This window comes from Megalobrama amblycephala, linkage group LG18 (genome assembly GCF_018812025.1).
Source record: "Megalobrama amblycephala isolate DHTTF-2021 linkage group LG18, ASM1881202v1, whole genome shotgun sequence".
Lineage (NCBI taxonomy): Eukaryota > Metazoa > Chordata > Actinopteri > Cypriniformes > Xenocyprididae > Megalobrama > Megalobrama amblycephala.
Window position 1 is genome coordinate 1,859,227 of NC_063061.1, and position 13,304 is coordinate 1,872,530.

At 34.8% G+C, this 13,304-nt stretch overlaps 1 protein-coding gene across 13 annotated transcripts in view; it reads right to left on the reverse strand.

Annotated features, from left to right (window-relative positions):
- Positions 1-13,304, reverse strand: part of rapgef6 (Rap guanine nucleotide exchange factor (GEF) 6) — a 119,031-nt gene that overhangs the window by 76,027 nt on the left and 29,700 nt on the right. For 12 of the 13 annotated variants that reach the window (XM_048166831.1, XM_048166833.1, XM_048166834.1 and 9 more), the window contains one exon: positions 2,905-3,042. In XM_048166831.1, the coding sequence (XP_048022788.1) occupies positions 2,905-3,042 (138 nt within the window). Of the gene's footprint in view, positions 1-2,575; positions 2,725-2,904; positions 3,043-13,304 lie in introns of those variants that run through there. The other variant, XM_048166844.1, reaches the window with a different exon arrangement.

Below are 13,304 nucleotides of genomic sequence, written 5' to 3' on the forward strand. Positions count from 1 at the left end.
ACTTTTGCGTTACTCTTTCTCACCTGGGCTGGGCTTGCTTGATTGTTTTTTTAATAACAACAAAAAAATAAATAAGTAGAAATAAATAAAGGCCTTCTGAAGCGGAAAGAAAAAATATCCATATTTAAGAAGTTCAACTTACCGCCTTCTGTATTCAACGTAGAAAGTAAGCCTAACTGGCATTGCATCAGTTCCTTTTTCCTTAAGTTGAATACGGGAGGTGTAGGACGTAGCATAAGCATTTAAAACTGGAAGAGGCGTTACACTTTTTTCGTAAGTTGAATACGGAAGGCGGTCTGGCAGGAGCTATTTTACTATTGATATTTTTTTACTATGGATATTTTTCTTACACAAACGCATCGCTTTGTTTCAGAAGGCCTTTATTTACTCCCGGGAGCCATGTGGAGTATAATTTGCTTTGGATGGATGCACTTTCTTCAGCTTCATACTCGTTCACTGCCATTATAAAGCTTAGATGCGTCAGGATATTTACATTTTCATCAGAAAGAAGAAAGTCATGTACACCTAAGATGGCTTGAGGGTGAGTAAAGCTTGGGGTAATTTTCATTTGAAAGTGAATTAATCCTTTAAGCCTTGCAGCGTAAACGCAGCCATAATGAATAGGTTTCCTAGCATGCAAAACTGGTGTTGACACAGGAAGTCTAAAACAGTTGTCTCTGCAGACTTTCAGACTTTTCACTTCAGGAAACACCTTTAACTCTTCACAACAAATGGAGAAACAGCGGCACATGTCAGCGTGAACTCCTGGTTACAGCAGTCTGGTGAATCATCAAGGCTTGACTGTCAACCGGTGGCGCAGACGTCTTGCAGTCTGACAGGAAACAACACCACAGACCTGCTTTCTGCTCTAGTTTACCATCTCTCTACTGATCACTGAGCGTTTAATAACACTGAACCCACAACCATGACCTCTCTATTCATTTACTCAAAAAATACATTAAAAATGCAACTCATACATTCAGTAAAGAAAAAAAAGTCTTACTAAAAGAAAAGGTAATCTTATATACTTTGGAGTTTTGATTATTTCTTAGAGAGAAAAAAATATCTTAAAGGTGTTTCACTGCTTATATTTTGTGTGCCAAACCAATGTCATGTGGGGCAACTCTCCAAAACCTGAATGACATTTATGAGTTTATGATAATTAAAAAAAAAAAAAAAAACCTTTTCGAAAATGATTAAGATGTGCACACACACACACACACACACATATTCAATGTGGAAAATATGTGAATTTCTCCACTTGACATATTCATTAAATTTAAAAATTATCTTGAAAAATGGCTAAAAAAAACAAATAAACAAAAAAAATATAAAACAAACGTGATAATAAAGATTTAAGATTTTCTTCTTTTGCAAACAGAATAAAGATTTAAGACATGCAAGAATTTGGCATGTGGTATTTAACTATATTTTTATCCAATTTAATTAAATTTTTTATTTAATACATTTATAATGTATGTGTATGAATGAATATATATATATATATATATATATATATATATATATATATATATATATATATATATATATATATATATATATATATATAACAAATATAACTAATATTATATAGAATTTTTATTTTTTTTTTGGTGATTATAACTTTTTAATTAATTTTTGGTTCACAATTTCTGGATTAAAGTCTGCTCTGGGTTGGTTGGAGCGAGATTGAAATTGTAAAAAGCACTGTCTCTGTAATATTAATAATTAATTCTTAAAAATAAACAATTGCAAAAAAAGGCACGTTTTAAAGACTTGTTTTATTTGATACTTTTATGTCTATGTATTTGATAGACTTTTATGGCTCATATAGAATGATATAGTGAGAATATGGAGCTCATACTTAATACAAAATTTGATGCATATGCTGATATTTATATGGAGAAAAAGTAAGATGAAATTCATAATAAGATTGTTATGTAAATCAATGAGATCTTTATTACAGTATAGCAGATACTGACATAAAATGCATATAAATATCTATATCTGCCAATAATATGTCTTAGTAAGATGATATTTAAATGCTTAGGTTTATGCTCTGGTTTTAAAACATATAATGCAATGCAATATAATGATAATTGACAGATGAACAAATAAACCTTCCTCAAAAGATGATCTAAAATATGATGTCTGGATAATCAAGTAAACCTGCTTCAGTAAGTGTTCATCTTGAAATATTATTGACAATATCAAAATGTTTACTTGATAAAAATCAGTGCAGATTTGACAACAAAAAGACACGTGAAGAACGAGCAGAAGGACATTTGTACGACTTTTACTTGCTAAAAAGAGTCTAAACTATCAATCAGAGACAGAAGGGATGGAGTAGATTGTGTGCAACAGGTTTATCAACAAAGTTTTGATCATCTAAAGGCCTTAGAAGTATAAAATATGATACAATAGGCTTTATTGGGTAGCTTAATATTCTTTGGTCTTGGATGTTCAATAAATGTGTGTTTACGTGCACCAACACATGACACTGAGCGGCTGAGAAAATATGTACATCCATAAAAAGTACATCCACAGTGAAGGAAGGGAGGATGAGAGCTCTTACCTGCTACAGCACATGACATACACACAGAGAGAAGAACCACACATTCAAGACGCTGCTTCTCTCACTGTCTGCACAGGAAACTGCACAGTCTCTGCTAACAAACTACCAGCCGCAGATAACGGCCAAAGCCTCGTTTTCCAAAGTGAGGAGTGTGTCCAACAGATTACTGAGAAGTCTAACTGACAGACAGATGATATCAGCAGAAGAAACTCCCCTCCTGACTCATGAACACATAAACTCCACGTACTGAACTTCGCTCACTACAAAACTTATCAAACACTAGCAAAGATTCCCGTCTGAAGCCTAAGATCTCATATACGGCCTCTTACCGTATCCGAGGCATCCTGGGCATCTACGATGAGTTGTCGCTCTCCTCCAGCGTTCACCTTGTGGAAGCGTCGGCGCGACTGTTGCTGAGATCCGTGTCTCTGTAGAGCGGCATCGTCGCTCTCGCTGGTGTTCTCCACCTGTAAAGAACCGGCGTCAGAAGAGTCAGCATCCTGGTTGAACATCCAGTTCTTCCAGATCACAGAGAGCCTGTGGAGGCGCAGGAGACTCATGTGGACGGCATTCATACGCTACACGGGACGAAAGAACGCGAGTCTGCCGTGTCGACAGACGGAGTCGGCGAGCTTAACGCAGCAGAACTGCAGTCAGGCCACAGCTTCCTGTAGGAAGCCGTAATACACAAATATCCTCTCTGAGCCGAGACAACATGAGCCCTCTGTAACGTGTGCTGCGTCTTCGAAACTGTAAATAGCCAGCGTTAAACGTCTCGTACAAGTAGTGTGAGCGACTAACATGCTTCCAGTGGATTTGTATGAAGTCTGTACAGCAGCTGAGGATGCTGGGAGTCACTGGTGTCAGAGGCTGTGTGCGGTTTCCAATTTATATCTGCCATTTTGGCATGTACTGTATAAGACACTTTTTTTTTTATGAATTTGACATAATTCATATATATATACTCTGCCCTCCAAAAGTTTGGAAACACCCCTGGCAAAGTGTGGTTTTGGACGATATCAGCATAAATCCTTATCATTTTTTGGTGCAAATACATTACAGTAACTTGACATTATCATTGAACACCAGCAATAATAATTTTCATTTTGATTACATAATAATGGCAATATATACATGTGAAAGTCAGACACGCCCCTTTGCCAGCTGTGATGCTGGTTACTGGTTTAAACTTGGTCCAGGTTTGTAAAAGATTTTTGGGTCAGAACACCTTAATAGCTTCAACAATTGATTGCCAATTAAGTTTAGAATACAATGAACCAATCAGAGCCCAGTTTAGGTCAGATAGCTGCTAATGCTGGATATTTTGATGAATCGAAAATTTAAGTTTTTTAAACTGTTTATGTAATAAAACATGTTTTCGTAGTTTGTGTTGTCCCTTATCAGTGCAAAATTATCACAAATTAAAAAGGATTCATGACAATATTGTCCAAAACCCCACTTTTCTAGGGCGTTTCCAAACTTTTGGAGGGCAGTGTATGTATTATATATATATATATACAGTACAGTCCAAAAGTTTGGAACCACTAAGATTTTTAATGTTTTTAAAAGAAGTTTCGTCTGCTCACCAAGGCTACATTTATTTAATTAAAAATACAGTAAAAAACAGTAATATTGTGAAATATTATTACAATTTAAAATAACTGTGTACTATTTAAATATATTTGACAAAGTAATTTATTCCTGTGATCAAAGCTGAATTTTCAGCATCATTACTCCAGTCTTCAGTGTCACATGATCCTTCAGAAATCATTCTAATATGCTGATCTGCTGCTCAATAAACATTTATGATTATTTTCAATGTTGAAAACAGTTGTGTACTTTTTTTTCAGGATTCCTTGATGAATAGAAAGTTCAAAAGAACAGCATTTATCTGAAATACAAAGCTTCTGTAGCATTATACACTACCGTTCAAAAGTTTGGGGTCAGTAAGAATTTTTATTTTTATTTTTTTGAAAAGAAATTAAAGAAATGAATACTTTTATTCAGCAAGGATGCATTAAATCAATCAAAAGTGGCAGTAAAGACATTTATAATGTTACAAAAGATTAGATTTCAGATAAACACTGTTCTTTTGAACTTTCTATTCATCAAATAATCCTGAAAAAAAATATTGTACACAAATATTTTGTACAATTGTACACATTAAATGTTTCTTGAGCAGCAGATCAGCATATTAGAATGATTTCTGAAGGATCATGTGACACTGAAGACTGGAGTAACGATGCTGAAAATTCAGCTTTGCATCACAGGAATAAATTACTTTGTCAAATATATTCAAATAGAAAACAGTCATTTTAAATTGTAATAATATTTCACAATATTACTGTTTTTACTGTATTTTTAATTAAATAAATGTAGCCTTGGTGAGCAGACGAAACTTCTTTTAAAAACATTAAAAATCTTAGTGGTTCCAAACTTTTGGACTGTACTGTATATATATATATATAAAATAGTTGGAAACGTCTTGAAAACACAATTACAATTGAAATACAATTGTATGCAAATTGTACAATATCCAAGATACACATTTCTAGTAATTGTGCAGTTAATTCTCATTGTATTTTCAGAACGTTTTGGAATATTTTTCCTCTCCCCAAATTTGTCACTACCGAAACACAATAATAAATAATTTAATAAGAAGGGTTACATTGAGCTATTAAGATTTTGTTTACAACTTCTTTGTAAATATATTTTTTGCTTTTTTTTAAAAAAAAGTTTTCACAGGTAAATCAATAAAAATTACAATTTTAACAATATTTCAAGTGTAATTTATGAGATTTGTTGTGTTTTCAATCCAATGTTTGAAAAAGACAAAGTTTATCAAACTGATTTCAAAGCGAAGGATTCATTAGTTTGAACCAAACACTATAATAACATCTTAGTTGATCATTCAATATACTTTATTTTTGACTAAACACCCCATGTTTCGGTCGTGACTGCACATTTTCGGTAGTGACAGTAATAATGTGTTGGTAGTGACCACATCACATGACACAATTTAACTCACATACTAAAACACTGCTAAAATACTAATGATTTGCATCATCATGTACTAAAATTTTGTCTATTTCCCCCAAATAAAATATTATGTTCACTTTTGTCACTACCAAAACAATGATGACATGTTTCGGTCAGTAGTGACAATTTTAAATAGTAGTCGGCACACTAACATCGCATCTGACCACAGATACTGAATCAGAACAATGCGTTTCTCTCAGGTACGCTTTACTTAAACTGCATTTGACAGAGTTGTCAACAGCTTTCATGCATGTCTTTCAAAATAAAAGTCTTGCATTTTACGTTACATTTTACAGGATTTTACGTTTATCATTGTTTCTTTGATGGCACACTCAAACCCACTCTTGCTAAGAAACACTGGTAAAGGATAAACATGAAACTATTAGCTCCAACCACATCAGAGGTTGTTAAAACACTATGTAACTTGTTTTTGTTAGAAATTAACAAAATTCAAATAATGAGCGAGTTTATGATTCATAAAGCCATATTCCTAACCTGTTTTTGACTTCCCCTAAATCACCCTGGTTAGCCTATAATAATATTTATATTTTAGTGTTGTTAGGGCGGATTTCCCAGGAAACTGCATGCTTTCATCATGCATCCGTGTCTGTTTACGTCATATCCATAAATAAAGGAAAGCAGTTTGAAGTCACAACGAAAACGAAAAGAGTTTACAAGCAAAAAGGGAAAGTGAGCATTGTGCATGACTAGGTCTGCAACACAGTGTTTATGGTGGTGAATGGCAATCTCTAAAGCAGTCACTACTTTGGTCTGTTTGCCTGTAAATAGCCTTTGCCAAGTTATGGTTTCTGTCGTTATCTGATATATGAATAGCAATTGTTATGCCTAATGTCAGTGTTGCCAAATTTTTGCAACGTTATTTTAAAACTAAGTCAAAACAACAATGGCATATAAGCTCTTTACCTGCTCTCAAGTCATATTTTTCAGGTATCTGTCTATCTGTTGTCATTGAGAGAGTTTTGATGTTGTTAGTGACATTCGCACTGATAAGGTGATCGAACATCTGTAAACTTGAGCCCAGCGCTGAGTCTCAAGCCATTAGATTCATCTGAAGCACAACTCACGTAATTACCAAAACGATCTTCTCTAAAAATACTTTTAGTGTTCTGCATCAATCACAGGAGGGCAAAAAGTGACAGTGTAGCTTTAACTAAATACACTAATTGAAATCAGTATCAACAAAATCCATATTACCATTTATCAAAATCCATTTGCACTGCAATTGCAATTGCATAAATAATGTTATGAGATTAATGTTCTAAATATAACATTTTGAATATAGAAATAACAAATGCAGGGAAAAATTAAAAGATACTATTATATATGAAACTAAAACCGCCAGTAGGTGGCGGCAAGTCTTAATAAGTGAATCATAGAATCATTCGTTCAACTGATTCATTCATTAAAGCAGCAAAGTGTCCACTGAATTTATGAATGAGTCATTGAATCATTGACTCACCCGATTTGTTCAAAAACAGTGAATCATTCAAGAACGAAACAGCACTATGTGTTGCTGCGAGATGCAACTTTTCTGCTTTGTTTCGTTGGCAAAATAGAGCAAAACAATCATAATTGTCAATGTAGTGTCTAAAAAATGTTATTGTTTATTGAACTGCTGTATAAAACGAATATCACTTTTGCAATTGTGCTGATATTCGAGAAAATTCACTCTTGCTCGTGTGAGATTGCTTAACTATATTATGTTATAAATACAAAATCTCAAACAAGGGCAATTCATATCTTGAAATTTGGGGCATTTAAATTAATTTCGGTGGCATTCCCAACCTTGCATGGTGCTATTTACCATTAACACTAGACTAGAAGCTTGTTAAGCTTAATGGAGGTGGAGATGTTTTAATAGTGGTTTAAATTCATGGCAGTGACACATAAAGGCGGTGGGTGTGAAAAAGGATGTTGGGGAGTGCAAGGGGCTTGTGTGCTCGCAGAATTATTAAGAATAAGTTTTCGAGTTGAGAATTGATGCCAAATTTAAACAAACTAAAATATATATATATTTTTTTTTTTAAATGTCTTGCAAAAAGGGCACTTATCTATTAAGTAGCCAAAAGGGCAGGGGGTCTATCTGTGCTTGTGCCTCATGCTGGTCATATAAACTTGACGGACAAATCAAAATAAGGACTACTCTAAGACGACGATTGAAAAACTCAATAAATCAACAGAAGAGGAAGGTGGAAACAACACAAGCATTGTGTGAGGAGCTCAGAGGGACCTGCATTTGTGCCACTCACGTTTGAGAGAGTCGTGTCGACCTCTGCAGGTCAGGTGGAGTGTCACAAAGCAGGTTTAGTGAGCATGTGTCAAACATACACTGTACAAAATGATCATAATTCTAACGGCTGTAAAACGCTGTGGTAAAAACCTGTTCATTTTATTTAAGTAATGTAATTTTTCAGTAAAATAATGTTAAATGTACAGTTTTTGGAAGTGAAAAAGAACAAGTATTCTTATAATTTAGAGTGAAAAACAAAACCATAAATTGACATTCCCAGAATTCTCAGTGTGGCAGTTGTTTTTTCATTGAAATAACAGTTTCTTATTATTGCTTTATTTTAGTGTCGTGTTTGTATTTCCGTGTATGACACTGTGTATCTACAGTCAAACCAAAATATATTCAGACACCTTGAACATTTCATTCATTAATTCAGTTTATTGACTATAGTTTAAAAACATGGTGATAAAATATGACAAGATCTCAGAGTTAAACTGTGTCAGAAAAAAAATTATCTTAATTAGTCAGATAACACTTAAGCAAAACATCTGAATAATGTTTGGTACAAATTTTTATCAATTTTACTGGTAGTCCACTGAATGAAGAATGTTTGGGTATAATGTGTCACAGTTTATTTATTTTGCTATCCTCACTTACAGAAATGAACTATAGTGTTCTGCACCCACTAGTAAAAATATATCAAAAATATCAAAAATGTCTGAATAATTTTTGTTTTGACTGTATATATTAGTATTAACGTCAGCTTGTGAGAAAGCTTCTTTGATTCATAATGTGTCTTTTTTTTTTGTCAGTATATTATAAAGGTTTTACAACTACTACTTTGATATATTAACCTTATATCAGATAATGAAATATATGATTTTTTTTTAACTTAAAATATTTACTATAATTTTACAGTACAGTTCTGGCAAACACAGCTGTCATTTTCACTGTAAAAGTTCACCTTTCTCAGTTGTTTTTTACAGAACGCTTAACTGTGCATGTGATGTAAGAGCAGACAGAAAAACGAAGCAAAGCTCAGGTGTAAGAGCTTTATAATTGGTGTAAATATTGGTGTAATTAAAGTGTGTGTGTTTCAGCTCTGTTCAAACCCTAGTGTCAGATGCCCACCCGGATAGCACTTCAAGGCCTCATGGGTACGGATGGCAGAAACATTAAACTGTCTCCTAGCATAACTGTTTAGGACACACTCTACACCATCACATGCATCCTTTGTAGAGAAGGACAGCCGTGATGTTCCTCATTTTTAAGTCATGTTGGATAAAAGTTGGATAAAAAGAAGCTCTGGAGGTGTAGAGAGTGAAGAGAGAGAGATGTATGTGTTTTAAGGGTTGTCATGTCAGTACAGAGCGGTCATCCATCATCCCGTTCATACGACATGCAGAAGACAGATGAAGAGACAAATCTCAATGTTCAGCTCTGGGCGTTTTGTCTGGGTTCATGTCACGTTTTTATTAATCTTGATTTCTCACAGCTTGTGTTTTTCCGGGTAAGTCGAAGTGAACTGTGGCGCTAATAGCCTCATGAATGCACAGTCAAGACCGTAAATACATTAAATTCAGTTTGTTTTTCACTAAACCCTATCATAAACCCCCAGAACACCTGGAATATACGACACGTGTCACATGGGATCCTTCCATGATATTTTGTGTCCTTTTTATAAAGCTCGATGCTGGTTGTAATTATACAATTATTATTAATTTATAATATATTCATTCATATATTCAATTATTTATAATTATTCATTTTAGGGTGAACTATCCCTTTAAATTTGATAAAACTGACTTTTTAAAAGACTTTTTTTTTTCTCTTTATTGATCAAGGCCTTTAAAGTGCCCCTATTAAGCTATATTAAAGGCTCCTAGTTTTGTTTTGGAGGTTTACATGTATCCCAGGTCAACATTTTAAAGGGGGGGGGGGGGGGTAATGCTATTTCATGCATTCTGACTTATTTACACTGTTAAAGAGTTGGATTCTCATGCTAAACATGGCCAAAGTTTCAAAACACGAGTTGGACGTATGACGGAGTATTTCTGCACCAAAAATACTCTTCCAAATCCTCATAAGCTTCGCAGTCTTTTTTTCTGAGTATGTGCCTGTGTGATGTCATAAAGGTCAGAATTCCTTGTACGGGCACTTCTCCCGAAAGAGCATGCGTGCACACGTCGACCAGAGCGAGAGAGCAAGAGCGCGCCCATCAACTCGCTTCGTTCAGCTTTACAGAAGTCGTCGGCAGCGCTGCACAGGTCACAAGACTTCATGAAATCAACAATGTCACCAAAGAAGTGTGTTTTTGGTTGTGAGGGAAAGATAACCTTGTTCAAAGAACCCAGCGTTAAGTGGAGCTGAGAGATTTCTTCTCAGGCATTACATTGATGCTCTCTCGATATTTGTTATTGAAATAACCATAGAAACTGATAGTTGCAATCACTGTTTTATTGATTAAAATGAATGGAGAATATCTCGTGTTTTTCTGTCTGCTCGAGCCCTCAGGATCGGCGCTTATGGTTTCATAAACAAGGCCCAGTTCTACACTGGATTTACAGATGGTTTGAAACTGAAAGATGGAGCGATCACAGCGGTAATGATCCTGGTCATGAGTCGGAACAGTAAAACTGCATCAAATGTCTGTTTCAAATGTGCATATAATGTAAACAACACGAACGTAGTTAATTCATAAATTCATTATTCATCATTCACTATACGCTTTATTGATTATAGTAATTCAAAAGTTATCCAGGGATAATGCGATGGTGTAATGTGTGTGTTTAAAGGTGCCCTAGAACGTTTTTTCACAAGATGTAATATAAGTCTAAGGTGTCCCCTGAATGTGTCTGTGAAGTTTCAGCTCAAAATACCCCATACATTTTTTTAAATTCATTTTTTTAACTGCCTATTTTGGGGCATAATTAGAAATGCGCCGATTCAGGCTGCGGCCCCTTTAATTGCTCGCGCTCCCCCGCCCCCGAGCTCACGACTCTATCGTTGCATAAACAAAGTTCACACAGCTAATATAACCTTCAAAATGGATCTTTACAAAGTGTTTGTCATGCAGCATGTCTAATCGCGCAAGTATAGTATTTATTTGGATGTTTACATTTGATTCAGAATGAGTTTGATAGTGCTCCGTGGCTAACGGCTAATGCTACACTGTTGGAGAGATTTATAAAGAATGAAGATGTTTATGAATTATACAGACTGCAAGTGTTTAAAAATGAAAATAGCGACGGCTCTTGTCTCCGTAAATACAGTAATAAACAATGGTAACTTTATCCACATTTAACAGTACATTAGCAACAAATGCTAACGAAACATTTAGAAAGACAATTCACAAATATCACTAAAAATATCATGATATCATGGATCATGTCAGTTATTATTGCTCCATCTGCCATTTTTCGCTATTGTTCTTGCTTGCTTACCTAGTCTGATGATTCAGCTGTGCACAGATCCAGACGTTAATACTGGCTGCTCTTGTCTAATGCCTTGAACATGGGCTGGCATATGCAAATATTGGGGGCGTACATATTAATGATCCCGACTGTTACGTAACAGTCGGTGTTATGTTGAGATTCGCCTGTTCTTCAGAGGTCTTTTAACAAATGAGATTTATATAAGAAGGAGGAAACAATGGAGTTTGAGACTCACTGTATGTCATTTCCATGTACTGAACTCTTGTTATTCAACTATGCCAAGATAAATTCAATTTTCCATTCTATGGCACCTTTAAATACATTTGTTTAGCTGACCATTGATAGCTTGCAGATGATCGCTACACAAAAGCTGAGCATGCTCGTAACTCTTTAGATCCGCTCACACGGCACGCTTCCAGGCGCTCGGCTGTTTTCGGAAAGACTCGGTAAAGCGTATGTATCTTTTATAAATATGATAAAACTAAAGACTTTTCAGAGATATGAACGATGCATTACTACTCTATCGATACTCAAGATTAACATGAGATTGGCAGAAACTGTGTGTGATTAATTTTCTCATATTAACCAGTGCAGCATCAGCTCTTTTCTCAGTGTCTGAAATGGTTCGATCAAGGATTCAGTCTCTTTCCGTCTTCCAGTCTTTTCAGTCTCAGCTACAACTACAGTGATTGGGGGCGAAGCAAAGTAGACACTGTTTGTGAGCAGCCAATCAAGACCACAGGCTGGCATTATGCAAATTTGTTACAAACCTACGCAGGATTTCAGAATCACTTCTTTCTTTTGGGAGACAATATTTATCAACCATTTACCTGCACTTTGAGCTTTAAAACCTTGCAGACCTTTTATATTCACAAACAGATTTATTACAGTATATGCAAAAGGGAATATTGGAAAAAGCATAATAGAGGCATTTTAAGGCCCTGATATGCTTCATGCAAAATCAAAGAATGAATGCATGATATGTCATTTTTAATTAAATCTAGTTTGTTGTTTTGATGGTTTGACAAATCTTGGCCTTACTTTGCGACGGCTGGTAAACACCTTCAAACTACCATTGCCCCGTGGCGATTACGTATTATGTCAGATGCCTTCTTTGACGTGGAAATCTTTCTTATGTTTAGTAGATGTGAGAAAAAACATGACTGAATAAAAACACACTGAAGTGCTGAATAGCAGAACTAGTGCTTATTCACCAGCAATACTGAGTTTTTATTAATATTATGAACTATTTTGATTTTTCTGTTTCCATTTTGATTTTAAAGATTGGTAACACTTCAATACTTTTACCTCAATAAACTCCTAATTACTGCTTATTAATAGTTAGTAAGGTAGTTGTTAAGTTTAGGTATTGGGTAAGATTAAGGGATGCTGAATATGATTATGCAGAATAAGGCATTAATATGTGCTTAATAAGTACTAATAAACAGCCAATATCCTAGTAATTTGCATGATAATAAGCAACTAGTTAAAAGTGAGAAAAATAAAGTGTTAGCGATTTTGTGGTGCTTATTTGACATTTTTATTTTTTAATATGTCTATATAGTTCTTATAAATTTTTATTTTAGTTTTAGTTATTTTAGTTAAACTAAATAAAATCAAGTAAAAATGAATGAAAATGTGAAATGCTGACTTGGCAACTAGCTTACATGAAATAACACATTATTTTATTACAGATAAATGTTTGTTTTATACCATCATGCTGATAATGTTTAACCACCTCTCACAGTTCCTCAGGTAACTGACACAACAAAAGCACCTGACCTTGTTATGAACAGCAATTAAAGGTGTAGGACTTCACACATCAGGTCCAGAGTTTATTTCACCATGAATGTGACGTAACCGGAGGACCGTTCACCTGCATTCAGTGGAAAATGTCTAGCAGCTGTTGAGTTTATATCGGCCACCATCCTGATGTCACATACATCGAACGGCACGTTTCCCAGCTGGTCCTGTGGCATAAACACTCTGATCTCTGATACACACT